The sequence below is a fragment of the Anomaloglossus baeobatrachus genome, chromosome 11 (assembly GCF_048569485.1).
Source record: "Anomaloglossus baeobatrachus isolate aAnoBae1 chromosome 11, aAnoBae1.hap1, whole genome shotgun sequence".
NCBI classification, from domain to species: Eukaryota; Metazoa; Chordata; class Amphibia; order Anura; family Aromobatidae; genus Anomaloglossus; species Anomaloglossus baeobatrachus.
The window spans coordinates 175,681,913-175,698,936 of record NC_134363.1 but is presented as its reverse complement, the minus strand read 5'-3'; the positions used below and the strand labels follow the sequence as shown (position 1 = coordinate 175,698,936).

Sequence of the window (17,024 nt, the reverse complement as noted above, 5' to 3'; positions counted from 1 at the left end):
CCCAGTCTCTGTCTTTCTGTGTTTGTCTCTCCCAGTCTCTGTTTGTCTCTCCCTGTCTCTATTTGTATCTCCCAGTCTCCGACTGTTTCTGTTTGTCTCTCCCAGTCTCTGTCTGTCTGTGTTTGTCTCTCCCAGTCTCTGTCTGTCTCTGTCTGTCTCTCCCAGTCTCTGTCTGTCTCTCCCAGTCTCTGTCTGTCTCCCTGTCTGTCTCTGTCTGTCTGTCTCTTTCTATGTCTGTCTGTGTGTCTGTCTCTATCCATGTCTGTCTGTGTCTATCTCTCTGTCTGTCTCTGTATCAGTCTCTGTCCATCTCTATGTCTGTCTCTCTCTATCTCTGTCAGTCTCTTTCCCTGCCTGTCTCTTTCCCTGTCTGTCTCTTTCCCTGTCTCTGTCTCTTTCCCTGTCTGTCTGCCTCTGTCTGTCTCTTTGACTGTCTGTCTCTTTCTCTGTCTCTTTCCCTGCCTCTTACTCTGTCTGTGCCTAAGTCTGTCTATCTCTCTGTCTCTCTATTCATCTCCCCATCGACATCTTATTACCTCACACATAAGCTTCTTATACTAACAATTTATTTTATTCCTATAGCAACCAATCACAGCTGCTATTAATAACCTGTAGCTCGCAGCTCGATTGACTTTAATGGAGGCAGGTTTTTTGGAGAGTAACTGAAAGCGCGGGGTTAAATTTTCCTGTCAAAACATAGTCTATGACGTTCCCTGAGTCACATTGGGTGTATGTGCACAATTTCGTGATTGTAAATGCGATGGTGCGGATTCCTTAGCAGACATACATACATAAACACATATACTCACCTTTATATTTTAGATATTGTCAGATTTTGCAATTTAATGCTTGAAATATTCAGCTATTCTCGAGATCTTAATGCTTTTCCTTTGTTTACATCCTGTTGCCTTGGAGACCGATCACCGATCAGGTACATCAGTGCTTACAAGTTCTTTTTTACTGAGCTTGTTAGCACTATTTTTAAGCTGGCCAGGATCGCTAGTCCCTTCCAGATTCAGCTCGGTCAATACCCTCCTTATAAGCTAGACAGCAGAAGTGGTCGGTCGTCTAGGCAACCAACTGTAAACAAAAGAAAAGTATTAATATCTAACAAATGGCTGCAAATTTTGACAAGGAGTAAATTGGAAAAATGTTTCTGTTAACAAGCTCTATCCGACAATATCACTATATAGAGAAGGGAATAATGTTTCAAGAAAACAAAAATGTTTTTTTAACCTCTTTTTCCAATCTTTATTTTTGTGGGAATAATTCTGTATTTTTTTTTATAACATTCTCTCTGGGTTATGAGCAATGTGATATGTTAAAAGGTAATAATTTTGTGGGCATAGAGATACCAACATTTTTATATATTTATATAAATATACTGTACATTTTTAAAACATTGGAAAATGGAGATGTTTAGATATTATGTTTTTATACCTTTAAAAAGGATCCAAGGCAACCCAATGGCCAGGGGTGTAACAATCGGGGTCACAGAGGTTGTGACATTGATCGGGCCCAGGGGTGGAGGGGGCCCGACGATGCCAGAGCATATTTCAGCTGGATGAGCATCTTTGGATCCATATTCAGCTGAAGTGTATTGCTGTGCAGGGATCCATAGGTCGATGCACAGCAATACAAACTGCCAGCTAAACCGAGGCCAGAAGCTGGCATCAGCGCCTGTGACCGGGGGCGCATGACAGTGATGTCTTGCGCTGTCTGATGCTTATCAGTTGCCGGCTTCAGAAGAGGACACCGCCCGCCAGAAAAAAGGAAGGGAAGGTGAATAGAATGGTTTATTTTTGTATGCGATAAAAAACAGCAGCCGTTTGGGAGACATATATACCAGGATGGGAAACACATATACTAGGATATGAGACATTTATACCAGGATGGGGAACATATATACCACAAGGGGCCTAGGATGAGGAATATATACTAGCATACATATATACCAGGATGAGGAGCATATACAGTTAGGTCCAGAAATATTTGGACAGTGACACAAGTTTTGTTATTTTAGCTGTTTACAAAAACATGTTCAGAAATACAATTATATATATAATATGGGCTGAAAGTGCACACTCCCAGCTGCAATATGAGAGTTTTCACATCCAAATCGGAGAAAGGGTTTAGGAATCATAGCTCTGTAATGCATAGCCTCCTCTTTTTCAAGGGACCAAAAGTAATTGGACAAGGGACTCTAAGGGCTACAATTAACTCTGAAGGCGTCTCCCTCGTTAACCTGTAATCAATGAAGCAGTTAAAAGGTCTGGGGTTGATTACAGGTGTGTGGTTTTGCATTTGGAAGCTGTTGCTGTGACCAGACAACATGCGGTCTAAGGAACTCTCAATTGAGGTGAAGCAGAACATCCTGAGGCTGAAAAAAAAGAAAAAATCCATCAGAGAGATAGCAGACATGCTTGGAGTAGCAAAATCAACAGTCGGGTACATTCTGAGAAAAAAGGAATTGACTGGTGAGCTTGGGAACTCAAAAAGGCCTGGGCGTCCACGGATGACAACAGTGGTGGATGATCGCCGCATACTTTCTTTGGTGAAGAAGAACCCGTTCACAACATCAACTGAAGTCCAGAACACTCTCAGTGAAGTAGGTGTATCTGTCTCTAAGTCAACAGTAAAGAGAAGACTCCATGAAAGTAAATACAAAGGGTTCACATCTAGATGCAAACCATTCATCAATTCCAAAAATAGACAGGCCAGAGTTAAATATGCTGAAAAACACCTCAAGAAGCCAGTTCAGTTCTGGAAAAGTATTCTATGGACAGATGAGACCAAGATCAACCTGTACCAGAATGATGGGAAGAAAAAAGTTTGGAGAAGAAAGGGAACGGCACATGATCCAAGGCACACCACATCCTCTGTAAAACATGGTGGAGGCAACGTGATGGCATGGGCATGCATGGCTTTCAATGGCACTGGGTCACTTGTGTTTATTGATGACATAACAGCAGACAAGAGTAGCCGGATGAATTCTGAAGTGTACCGGGATATACTTTCAGCCCAGATTCAGCCAAATGCCGCAAAGTTGATCGGACAGCGCTTCATAGTACAGATGGACAATGACCCCAAGCATACAGCCAAAGCTACCCAGGAGTTCATGAGTGCAAAAAAGTGGAACATTCTGCAATGGCCAAGTCAATCACCAGATCTTAACCCAATTGAGCATGCATTTCACTTGCTCAAATCCAGACTTAAGACGGAAAGACCCACAAACAAGCAAGACCCGAAGGCTGCGGCTGTAAAGGCCTGGCAAAGCATTAAGAAGGAGGAAACTCAGCGTTTGGTGATGTCCATGGGTTCCAGACTTAAGGCAGTGATTGCCTCCAAAGGATTCGCAACAAAATATTGAAAATAAAAATATTTTGTTTGGGTTTGGTTTATTTGTCCAATTACTTTTGACCTCCTAAAATGTGGAGTGTTTGTAAAGAAATGTGAACAATTCCTGCAATTTCTATCAGATATTTTTGTTCAAACCTTCAAATTAAATGTTACAATCTGCACTTGAATTCTGTTGTAGAGGTTTCATTTCAAATCCAATGTGGTGGCATGCAGAGCCCAACTCGCGAAAATTGTGTCACTGTCCAAATATTTCTGGACCTAACTGTATACCAGAATATGAGACATATACACCAGGATGGGGAACATATATACCAGGATGGGCCCAGGATGGGTAAAAGATATACCAGGATAGAAGACATATATACCAGAATGCAGAACATATATACCAGGATAGGGAACATATATACCAGGATGGGCCCAGGATGGGTGAAATATATCCCAGGATAGAAGACATATATACCAGAATGCGGGACATATATACCAGGATAGGGAACATATATACCGGGATGGGCCCAGGAAGGGTGAAATATATACCAGGATAGAAGACATATATACCAGAATGCAGAACATATATACCAGGATGGGGAACATATATACCGGGATGGGCCCAAGATGAGGGACAAATATACCAGGATAGGGGAAATACTACTATAGAAGATATATACCAGGATGTGGAACATACACACCAGGATGTGGAACATATATACCACGGTGGGGAACATATATACTAGGATAGGCCCACAATGAGGTACATATACTCCAGGATAGGGGGCATATATACCAGGATAGGGTACATATATACTACTATAGTAGTAATATATACCAGGATGGGGACATGTACAGTTAGGTCCAGAAATCTTTGGACAGTGACACAATTTTGGCGAGTTGGGCTCTGCATGCCACCACATTGGATTTGAAATGAAACCTCTACAACAGAATTCAAGTGCAGATTGTAACGTTTAATTTGAAGGTTTGAACAAAAATATCTGATAGAAATTGTAGGAATTGTCACATTTCTTTACAAACACTCCACATTTTAGGAGGTCAAAAGTAATTGGACAAATAAACCAAACCCAAACAAAACATTTTTATTTTCAATATTTTGTTGCGAATCCTTTGGAGGCAATCACTGCCTTAAGTCTGGAACCCATGGACATCACCAAACGCTGGGTTTCCTCCTTTTTAATGCTTTGCCAGGCCTTTACAGCCGCAGCCTTCAGGTCTTGCTTGTTTGTGGGTCTTTCCGTCTTAAGTCTGGATTTGAGCAAGTGAAATGCATGCTCAATTGGGTTAAGATCTGGTGATTGACTTGGCCATTGCAGAATGTTCCACTTTTTTGCACTCATGAACTCCTGGATAGCTTTGGCTGTATGCTTGGGGTCATTGTCCATCTGTACTATGAAGCGCCGTCCGATCAACTTTGTGGCATTTGGCTGAATCTGGGCTGAAAGTATATCCCGGTACACTTCAGAATTCATCCGGCTACTCTTGTCTGCTGTTATGTCATCAATAAACACAAGTGACCCAGTGCCATTGAAAGCCATGCATGCCCATGCCATCACGTTGCCTCCACCATGTTTTACAGAGGATGTGGTGTGCCTTGGATCATGTGCCGTTCCCTTTCTTCTCCAAACTTTTTTCTTCCCATCATTCTGGTACAGGTTGATCTTTGTCTCATCTGTCCATAGAATACTTTTCCAGAACTGAGCTGGCTTCATGAGGTGTTTTTCAGCAAATTTAACTCTGGCCTGTCTATTTTTGGAATTGATGAATGGTTTGCATCTAGATGTGAACCCTTTGTATTTACTTTCATGGAGTCTTCTCTTTACTGTTGACTTAGAGACAGATACACCTACTTCACTGAGAGTGTTCTGGACTTCAGTTGATGTTGTGAACGGGTTCTTCTTCACCAAAGAAAGTATGCGGCGATCATCCACCGCTGTTGTCATCCGTGGACACCCAGGCCTTTTTGAGTTCCCAAGCTCACCAGTCAATTCCTTTTTTCTCAGAATGTACCCGACTGTTGATTTTGCTACTCCAAGCATGTCTGCTATCTCTCTGATGGATTTTTTCTTTTTTTTCAGCCTCAGGATGTTCTGCTTCACCTCAATTGAGAGTTCCTTAGACCGCATGTTGTCTGGTCACAGCAACAGCTTCCAAATGCAAAACCACACACCTGTAATCAACCCCAGACCTTTTAACTACTTCATTGATTACAGGTTAACGAGGGAGACGCCTTCAGAGTTAATTGCAGCCCTTAGAGTCCCTTGTCCAATTACTTTTGGTCCCTTGAAAAAGAGGTGGCTATGCATTACAGAGCTATGATTCCTAAACCCTTTCTCCGATTTGGATGTGAAAACTCTCATATTGCAGCTGGGAGTGTGCACTTTCAGCCCTCATTATATATATAATTGTATTTCTGAACATGTTTTTGTAAACAGCTAAAATAACAAAACTTGTGTCACTGTCCAAATATTTCTGGCCCTGACTGTATACTAAGATGGGCCCAGGATGGTAGAAATATGCAACAAGATGGGGAGATATATACCAGGATGGGCCCAGGATGGAGGACATATATTCCAGAATGGGAGACATATATACTAGGATGGGTTAAGGATGGGGGATACATTAATACAGGATGGGGGATATTAGTGCAGGATGGGGGACATTACTACATAATAGGGATGGGGCAACTTATATAGGATTTGGAAATCTACAAGGGCCCATACATCTGTGGGAATGGGGATCAGGTCCAAATACTGCACCATAGTCCTTTGGACTCTAGTTATGTGACTGCCAATGGCACCCTGTGTGTGGGGCAATGGGGTGACAGAGGGTTCACTCTCGGGATAAACCGCCATCTACTTTGTCATATACATCAATATCACATTTTTGGAAGGTGTTGCAGCGGCTTCCAGATGTCCATGAGGAGACATCATCGCTGTCTGACCGGTTCAGAGCGGGGATACTGTTTTCTCCATTGTCTGTTTAATGATCATGAACTTATCCTTCTTTCTCGCAGACCAGGACCCCCACTCCATGTGTCGCTACCCAGTTAGAATATACGGAGCAGCAGGCGCCATTGACTTACTTTCCGTGGGCGCAGACCATCCCGAGCCTTCCGGCTGCCGCTGCACATTCAATACCGTACCAAGCCACCCCGACCACCATCCAAAGCCAACACTTTGTCCCCGTCCCCCCTCCTGTCCAGGATCCTGCACCGGAAGAGGTAGACGAGTCAAGAGCGGACATCAGCACTTTACCAATGGAAAAACTCCTGGAGGAATCGGGAGGAAACGATTCGTACGTCCTACACCACACTCTGTCCATCGCGGATCTATAGACTCGGCTTTTCTTCTTTTTGGCAATATTCAGGAATCAGTGATGTGAATTCATGTGAAGTCATTGTACAGACTACAATTAGAGATCTGTTCCTCTCTACGGGATGGGTGATATATATATATATATGATCAGTCTGACCCCGGTGACCGCCAATCAACAGAACAGTCAATGACAAGATAGAGGGTGCTCAGCGGAGAGAGGGATTCATTATTTTATGTTAAACATATTTTTAATAATTTTGCTGATGTTGTATTTAAATTATCCGTGTTACTTTGTTAGATTGAAATAAATCTTAAAATATTGCAGTTTTCAGTATGAGTCTTATATTAGATGATAACACAGGATCTACTATTCACAATAGGTGATGTCACAGCTCACCTTCTCCTCCTGTACAATGACTGATAACACTGCTATACACAGTTCATAACACAGGATTTACCATTCCAATAGGTGATGTCACAGCTCACCTCCTCCTCCTGTACAATGACTGATAACACCTCTATACACAGTTCATAACACAGGATTTACCATTCCAATAGGTGATGTCACAGCTCACCTCCTTTCCCACCTGTATAATGACTGATAACACCTCTATATCCAGTAGATAACACAGGATCTACCATTCACAATAGGTGATGTCACATCTCATCTCCACCTCCTCCTGTACAATGACTGATAGCACCTCATTATACAACAGATAACACAGGATCCACCATTCACAATAGGTGATGTCACAGCTCACCTCCTCCTGTACAATGACTGATAACACCTCTATATACATAAAAACAAAAAAGTGAGCCGGAGTATGAGATGGTATACATGGAACTTGTGAGCTCATGTTCACACTGGCCATGAGACAAAGAGAAACCAAGGAAAAAATTGTGAAAACATACCCTGCTGTAACTAAATAAAAGCATAGTGCATATAAACATAGGGTACTTAGTAAACACTGTTTTTGATCAAAAAAAGCATAAAGCTATCCCACCAAACGTCAAGGTGTACCCAGTTGGGATAGGTACTATCCCAACTGGGTACACCTTGACGTTTGGTGGGATAGCTTTATGCTTTTTTTGATCAAAAACAGTGTTTACTAAGTACCCTATGTTTATATGCACTATGCTTTTATTTAGTTACAGCAGGGTATGTTTTCACAATTTTTTCCTTGGTTTCTCTTCACCTCTATATACAGTAGATAACACAGTATCCACCATTCACAATAGGTGATGTCGCAGCTCACCTCCTCCCCCAGTCTGTACAATGACTGATAACACCTCTATATACAGTAAATAACACAGAATCGACCATACACAAAAGTTGATGTCACAGCTCACCTCCTTCTCTTCTACAATGACTGATAACATCTCTATATACAGTAGATACCACAGGATTTACCATTCACAATAGGTGATGTCACAGCTCACCTCCTCCTCTTTATGTAGTCACCTCTGTAAAGGTTACACGCTTAGAAAACTCATATCAGTCTTTTTTCTTGACTTGCATCTACCGATTATATTAAGAACAAGAGAAGTATATCCAATTTTAGTAAAGAAACTATTTATTTGCATTTACACCAATGAGTAAAAATGAAATGTTCAGAATTGGATTTGGCTTAAAAAATGTCTGATGGGGTGATTGGGCCAATATATATTATATTCCCTACAGTATACTATATATATATATTTATTCAGTGTGGTTGTGGTTTAGCAATAACATATAATTTTGTATAGAAACAATGTGACAGGGAAATGCAAAATTAAAGGGCCAGATGCCCAATATAATAATGGAGTCCTCACTGGATGGAAGAACCTTGCATTGGAAATGAAAAAGTCAGTGACATCCCCTCAGATCCTCACAAGATCTCCTTCTCTGCTCCTCTCTTATCTCCTCTTCCCACAATCGCGTACAAGATTTCTCCCGTGCATCCCCCATACTTTGGAACGCTCTACCCCAGCACATCAGACTCTCCCCTACCGTGGAAAGCTTCAAGAGGAACCTCAAGACCCATCTCTTCCAACAAGCCTACAACCTACAATAGCCCTCAGTCCAGTAGACCACTGCGCACCAGCTCTGTCCTCACCTATTGTACCATCACCCATGCCCTGTAGACTGTGAGCCCTCACGGGCAGGGTCCTCTCTCCTCCTGTAGACTGTGAGCCCTCACGGGCAGGGTTCTCTCTCCTCCTGTAGACTGTGAGCCCTCGCAGGCAGGGTTCTCTCTCCTCCTGTAGACTGTGAGCCCTCATGGGCAGGGTCCTCTCTCCTCCTGTAGACTGTGAGCCCTCGCAGGCAGGGTTCTCTCTCCTCCTGTAGACTGTGAGCCCTCGCAGGCAGGGTTCTCTCTCCTCCTGTAGACTGTGAGCCCTCGTGGGCAGGGTCCTCTCTCCTCCAGTAGACTGTGAGCCTTCGCGGGCAGGGTCCTCTCTCCTCCTGTAGACTGTGAGCCCTCGCAGGCAGGGTCCTCTCTCCTCCTGTAGACTGTCAGCCCTCGCGGGCAGGGTCCTCTCTTCTGTAGACTGTGAGCCCTCGCGGGCAGGGTCCTCTCTCCTTCTGTAGACTGTGAGCCCTCGCGGGCAGGGTCCTCTCTCCTCCTGTAGACTGTGAGCCCTCATGGGCAGGGTCCTCTCTCCTCCTGAAGACTGTGAGCCCTATCGGGCAGGGTCCTCTCTCCTCCTGTAGACTGTGAGCTCTATCGGGCAGGGTCCTCTCTTCTCCTGTAGACAGTGAGCCCTATCGGGCAGGGTCCTCTCTCCTCCTGTAGACAGTGAGCCCTCGCGGGCAGGGTCCTCTCTCCTCCTGTAGACTGTGAGCTCTATCGGGCAGGGTCCTCTCTTCTCCTGTAGACAGTGAGCCCTCGCGGGCAGGGTTCTCTCTCCTCCTGTAGACTGTGAGCTCTATCGGGCAGGGTCCTCTCTTCTCCTGTAGACAGTGAGCCCTCGCGGGCAGGGTCCTCTCTCCTCCTGTAGACTGTGAGCTCTATCGGGCAGGGTCCTCTCTTCTCCTGTAGACAGTGAGCCCTCGCGGGCAGGGTCCTCTCTTCTCCTGTAGACAATGAGCCCTCGCGGGCAGGGTCCTCTCTCCGCCTGTAGACTGTAAGCCCTATCGGGCATGGTCCTCTCTTCTCCTGTAGACTGTGAGCCCTCGCGAGCAGGGTCCTCTCTCCGCCTGTAGACTGTGAGCCCTATCGGGCAGGGTCCTCTCTTCTCCTGTAGACTGTGAGCCCTCGCGAGCAGGGTCCTCTCTCCTCCTATACCAGTCTGTTTTGTACTGTTAATGATTGTTGTACGTATACCCTCTTTCACTTGTAAAGCGCCATGGAATAAATGGCGCTATAATAATAAATAATAATAATAATAAATATTTCGGTCATTCCTTGTGCCCCGTGCTTATTCCGGTGTTGGAGCTTTGCAATATTCATATTAGACAGTAATGATATAATGGAGGCAGAATCTGAGCGTAGTCACGATATAATCTGCAGAATGTCAGGCGGTCCGTGCACCGGAGCGCTGTATACTGACATGACTAAGTCTATATTTTTCTTCCCTTTTTACGAGGCCAGGAACACCTGTAACAACAAGGCATACAGCGGGTGAATGGTGCGGTTTTGGAATGCTTACAATGCGGATATCGTAATATGTGATTTAATCTTCTTTCCAAACATCTATAGATAAGTCAGGAATGGAGCCGCGATTCATAAGTGTTATATATAGATCTGATATCAATGGTGGCGCTAGCAACAAATACACCGACAGGATATCTGAGCGTGCCTCATGTAAACCACCGACAGAAGGCTCCATTGTGTCCCCGGTCTTGGTGTTTGGAGTTACCCGCTCCACACCTTCAGTCTACACCGATTATAAAAGGCATTTATCTCATAAAATGGGCCATATTTACCAGCGAGCCTGTTATCAGCCGGCACCCTCATCCAAACTCCATCAGTCTGCATGGTTTACTCTGCGAAAATGAGCTCTCCACAAAGACACATACACGTGGACACTCTTTATAGTCATCGCCCATCCTTGTTAGACCATAGTTTCCTACAGGACAAGTGAATAAAGTGGGATATTTAAATCCTGCATTGGAAAAAATGAGTGAGGCCATTTATTTTTGGCTGAGGTTAAAGGGGTCATCTCAAGTTTGGAAGTTACCCCTATCTGGAGGTCCAACCGGAGGGATTCCCAAACCAGTGGTTGATCAAGTGCACATCCACTCCATTCAATCCAATGGGGCTGTGGGTGATCTCATCCACTGGCCTCGATGTCATCCGAATGTCCATACGGACCAGGGCTCATCCACTGATCACCCACACTACTTCCCAGTGGGCAAAACACTACTCACACAACCCGCAGAGGACTGGACCCGATGACCCTTGAGGTTCCTTCCAACTCTACCATTGTGTGATTCTACAACACAAGATGAGGGAACCACACATTGGTAAGACTTTATTGGGTCTCCAACATGCAAAAACATATTGTACATTCCCAGCAAGAACACAAGAGGGTACAAGCGTCTTCCACTGGCTCACCAGGGATTAGAATCTTAGTGACTTTCAGAGATTCCAGGGCCAACTATCTCAGCCAGCAGCACCCTGCTTTTGGCTGGCACTCACTGAAAGGAGCTATGGGCAAGCTTAGGAAGCTGATCGAGCACAGAAAGATATGTAGCCAGGCGACTGAGAGTGTCCCAACCTGGGTTCTCCAAGCGTATTAGAGGGCTCATCATTTAGCAGTGAAGCAGTTCTGTGAACCTTCAGCTGGAACTGTGGATCCTAAGATGAGGTCATGTAGAACATCCGAAGTGAAGCAGTTCTGTGATTCCTCAGCTAGAACCGGAGCTCCTCGGCTGAGGTCATGTAGAGCTTACGAAGTGAAGCAGTTCTGTGATTCTTCAGCTGGAACCAAGGCTCTTCGGCTGAGGTCATGTAGAACTTCCGAAGTGAAGCAGTTCTGTGATTCTTCAGCTGGAACCAAGGCTCTTCAGCTGAGGTCATGTAGAATATCCAAAGTGAAGCAGTTCTGTGATTCTTCAGCTGGAACCAAAGCTCCTCGGCTGAGGTCATGTGCAATATCCGAAGTGAGGCAGTTCTGTGATTCTTCAGCTAGAACCAAAGCTCCTTGGCTGAGGTCATGTAGAACATCTGAAGTTAAGCAGTTCTGTGATTCTTCAGCTGGAACCAAAGCTCCTTGGCTGTGGTCATGTAAAATATCCGAATTGAAGCACTTCAGTGATTCTTCAGCTGGAACCAAAGCTCCTTGGCTGTGGTCATGTAAAATATCCAAATTGAAGCACTTCAGTGATTCTTCAGCTGGAACCAAAGCTCCTTGGCTGAGGTCATGTTAAATTGCTAATGTATGTAAAGCGCTGTGGAATTAACAGAGCTATATAAATGAATAAATATTATTATATTATTATTATAAATATCCGAATTGAAGCAGTTCTTTGATTCTTCAGCTGGAACCGAAGCTCCTTGGCTGAGGTCATGTAGAATATCCGAATTGAAGCAATTCTGTGAGTCTTCAGCTCTAACCGAAGCTCCTCAGATGAGGTCATATAGAATATCCGAATTGAAGCAGTTCTGTAATTCTTCAGCATGTACCGAACCTTCTCGGCTGAGGTCATGTACAATAACTCACCGGTGACAGAAGCAAGTCCTTTTATACCATTTAGTTATCGTACAGGATTGGTTGGAGATGTATAATTTTCCTCTGAATTTTGCAGTCAGAAGGGCTGAGGCAATCCACATTTACAGACAATAGGGCTCCAGTCAGTCTGACATGAGACAATGGCTTACTTCTCTTGATTTAACAAAGGAAAGATACGTCTGGCCTAATTATGAACAGATCACCCCCCACACAAGGGGCCAAACACTGAGTTGTCACAAGGACCACCAGAGATTGTATAGCGCTGGGTTCAGCTGGTCAGCAGCACTCCCATAAAAATGAATGCAGCGACAGTGTGCATGATCCACCACCGCCCCATTCATCCATCTTCTGATCCCTGGCTCTCAGGATTGGACGTCTCCCGGCGATCAGGAACTAAACTTGATCCAAACTTGACAGTACCCCTGCAACTCCACCCAAAAATAAATGTTCTCACTCGTTTTTTGGGATGTTTCCAATGCAGGACTAAAATGATCCAATTTTGCCTCTTGCGCAGTTGGCAATTATGAGCAGCCTACTATTTCCTCATCCACAATCTTCTTTTGATTAGTCAGTCGGGTGAGACGTTACTGTAGTGGTGGGACGTGTAAGGCCTCCTAATCAAGAGAAGAGCAGTGGATGACGATAAATCAAATTACACATTATTAATGCGGCCGGATGGGTCAACAATAAGATTGGTGAGGATCTGACACACAGCGCCACTCGATGAGCAGTGGCCGTTCTCAGTACTGCAGCTCAGGTGCTATTTATATTGCACATATTCTGCAGAGGTTTGCAGAGACTTCATTATCTCGGATTTTAATTAATGTCTGACTCATGTTTAACAATTCTAATTTATTGTTTGGCAGCATTTTATATGTCAGGATGGAAGAAATGATGTTGCCTGCAGGGGTGGAGGTGATGTAATAGGCGTAAGTATTGCTCACATAATATTAGCTTACCAGGCAGGAGATGAGGAAGAGAAATAACAGACTTACATAAGACAAGCTGATAAAACAATAAAACAATAGCAAATATAATCTGCTAATAACACGATCACTACCTGCAACTCCAAAAAAAAGGAGCTTCGACCTCCCAATGGAAATCTTACTCTACTGGTAAACTGAAGCTATGAAGCCAGTCGTGGGACTTGAGGCTTGTAGACCCCGGTGCAAAATCTGTAACAGGGTCCCCAACTATCACAAGCCTTTATTAGTATTGGTCTGCCAACATTGGGCAGAGGGGCCGTTTGGGCCTCCCTAGGCTTCAGGGTCCGGTAACGACTTAGATACAACACTGCGTGAACCGTGACCAAGAGTGAAAAGTAGAATGTGTACTCGTGTCCATGTCTCAAATTAGATGCCCAAAACCAGACTTTGCACTAAATTTGTTTCACCGGTTTCCATAGCTCTCTCCGGTGTGTTATCTCAGGTGGCAGCTAGGGTGCTGCCCACTATGAGGCACGTCACGGCCTCCTCCACTGTCACCGGGAATGGAGGGCGGCATCTAACAACAGTAGAGACCAATGCAGGTGTGCCATCCATATCGGCAACTTTGGCAAACATTCGTCTAGTTGACTAGACTAAAAATCAAGACATTGAGCAATACTAGAATGTGGCCTTTGGTATAATGGTATTGTAGCACCAGTATCTCTGCAGAGATGCTGTCTTACTTATTGTCCTCCCCAGCAGTTCCCCGGCCATCTACATGCCACACAGAGTTCCTGCGAGTGTACCTAAGATGCGCGCACACTGGCCTTCCTCTTAAACGGACTATGCGCTATTTCCAGGACATGCCTCTCAGCCTATGGCTGAGGGGTAATGTGTATTTAAGGCACCCTCCCATTAGGGAAGGTGCCTGAGCAACTCCTTAATTAGTCAGTCAGTCTCCAGTCCTCAGCTCCTGCCCTGTTAACTCTGTGTTCGTTTCCCATATGTTTCCCATACCTGTCCATTCCTGCCATGCCCACCACTCTTTTCTGTACCCACCTGTCCAGCCTACCTCAGTCACCACACCTGTACATGTCTACACCCGAGTCAGTCACCTGCCCTGGGGGTCAGCTGTCACAGTTCCGATCACTGCCCTGGGAGTGGTACCTGGCGTCCGCCTCGCGGTGGGCACTCTCACTAAAGAGTAAGCCCGGGTCCCCCCCCTGTGGTCCAGTGGGTCCACTAATCCCGCTCACTGCCCTTACACCGGCCGCGAGCATTACAGGTATGTTGTAGTATCTTACATTATTTTTGAAGAGAAACATAGCACAATTTTTAGATAAAATTGACAGAAATCTCAGCGGAGCCCGACAGACCCCCTTATATATCAATAGTCAGATGCTGATGGTGTCCACTGAACAAAGATTCCGGATCTGGTCTGCGTTTCCACCATAGAAGGTAATTCTCAACTTGGTAAAGTCATCACTTAATCTTACACCCCAATACCATGTTTTCTCTCCTACATTAAGGATCTTGCTGCAGGGATGATGTATAGTATGTGCCATATGTGCATGCACAGAGCAATATTCAGTGCCTACAAGTAGTATTCAACCCCCTGCAGATTTAGCAGGTTTACACTTTCGGAATTAACTTGGCATTGTGACATTAGGACTGTAGATCAGCCTGGAAGTGTGAAATGCAGCAAAAAAGAATGTTATTTCTTTTTTATTTTTTTTTTTTAAATTGTGAAAAGTTTATTCAGAGGGTCATTTATTATTCAACCCCTCAAACCACCAGAATTCTGTTTGGTTTCCCTAAAGTATTAATAAGTATTTCAGGCACAAAGAACAATGAGCTTCACATGTTTGGATTAATTATCTCTTTTTCCAGCCTTTTCAGACTAATTAAGACCCTCCCCAAACTTGTGAACAGCACTCATACTTGGTCAACATGGGAAAGACAAAAGAGCATTCCAAGGCCATCAGAGACAAGATCGTGGAGGGTCACAAGACTGGCAAGGGGTACAAAACCCTTTCCAAGGAGTTGGGCCTTCCTGTCTCCACTGTTGGGAGCATCATCCGGAAGTGGAAGGCTTATGGAACTACTGTTAGCCTTCCACGGCCTGGACAGCCTTTGAAAGTTTCCTCCCGTGCCGAGGCCAGGCTTGTCCGAAGAGTCAAGGCTAACCCAAGGACAACAAGGAAGGAGCTCCGGGAAGATCTCATGGCAGTGGGGACATTGGTTTCAGTCAATACCATAAGTAACGTACTCCACCGCAATGGTCTCCGTTCCAGACAAGCCCGTAAGGTACCTTTACTTTCAAAGCGTCATGTCAAGGCTCATCTACAGTTTGCTCATGATCACTTGGAGGACTCTGAGACAGACTGGTTCAAGGTTCTCTGGTCTGATAAGACCAAGATCGAGATCTTTGGTGCCAACCACACACGTGACGTTTGGAGACTGGATGGCACTGCATACGACCCCAAGAATACCATCCCTACAGTCAAGCATGGTGGTGGCAGCATCATGCTGTGGGGCTGTTTCTCAGCCAAGGGGCCTGGCCATCTGGTCCGCATCCATGGGAAGATGGATAGCAAGGCCTACCTGGAGATTTTGGCCAAGAACCTCCGCTCCTCCATCAAGGATCTTAAGATGGGTCGTCATTTCATCTTCCAACAAGACAACAACCCAAAGCACACAGCCAAAAAAACCAAGGCCTGGTTCAAGAGGGAAAAAATCAAGGTGTTGCAGTGGCCTAGTCAGTCTCCTGACCTTAACCCAATTGAAAACTTGTGGAAGGAGCTCAAGATTAAAGTCCACATGAGATACCCAAAGAACCTAGATAACTTGGAGAAGATCTGCATAGAGGAGTGGGCCAAAATAACTCCAGAGACCTGTGCCGGCCTGATCAGGTCTTATAAAAGACGATTATTAGCTGTAATTGCAAACAAGGGTTATTCCACAAAATATTAAACCTAGGGGTTGAATAATAATTGACCCACACTTTTATGTTGAAAATTTATTAAAATGTAACTGAGCAACATAACTTGTTGGTTTGTAAGATTTATGCATCTGTTAATAAATCCTGCTCTTGTTTGAAGTTTGCAGGCTCTAACTTATTTGCATCTTATCAAACCTGCTAAATCTGCAGGGGGTTGAATACTACTTATAGGCACTGTATATACATTTGTGGCACACTGGCCTCGGCACCATGGTTTGTGTTTCTTCTCTTTGACCTTGTACTTGAAACCTAAACCTGGCTGTTGTGACCCATTTTTCCTAGCGATCATCTTGGTTTCTCCGGTGTACCGTATCCTGATCCTGGCAGAGCACCAACACCGTCTCATCTGACAACTCTCTTCTGTGGCACTGCAATTCACAACCAGTTCTGCCTGTTTTTCATTGCCTGACCCTTGGTCATCCACCTTACTATACTAATGTAATGTCGCATTAATACATCCGTGCGTTATGGATCGGCAGATAGTCTACTGACCAGAATGACCAAACTGATGGCACTACCTAACAGAGAAGTGTGAACAGGTGCAAACTGAACATGAAATATACTGTAACTCATGTAATGTTGCATTCATACATCCATGTGTTACGGATCGGCAGATAGTCTACTAACTGACCAGAATGACCAAACTGACGGCACTTTCCTAACACACAAATGTGAACAGGTGCAAACTAAATATGAAATATACTCTAACTAATGTTATTTTGCATTCATACATCCGTGTGTGATGCCCCGAGCACA

General features: G+C 44.5%; 1 protein-coding gene across 1 annotated transcript in view; it reads left to right on the top strand.

The window, feature by feature from the left end:
* POU2AF1 (POU class 2 homeobox associating factor 1) overlaps nucleotides 1–6,960 on the top strand; it is a 62,907-nt gene extending 55,947 nt beyond the window's left edge. The window contains exon 5 of the mRNA XM_075328133.1: nucleotides 6,383–6,960. Within this exon, the coding sequence (XP_075184248.1) occupies nucleotides 6,383–6,703 (321 nt within the window). The 3' untranslated portion in view covers nucleotides 6,704–6,960. The remainder of the gene's footprint in view (nucleotides 1–6,382) is intronic.
* Nucleotides 6,961–17,024: the final 10,064 nt, after the last annotated feature.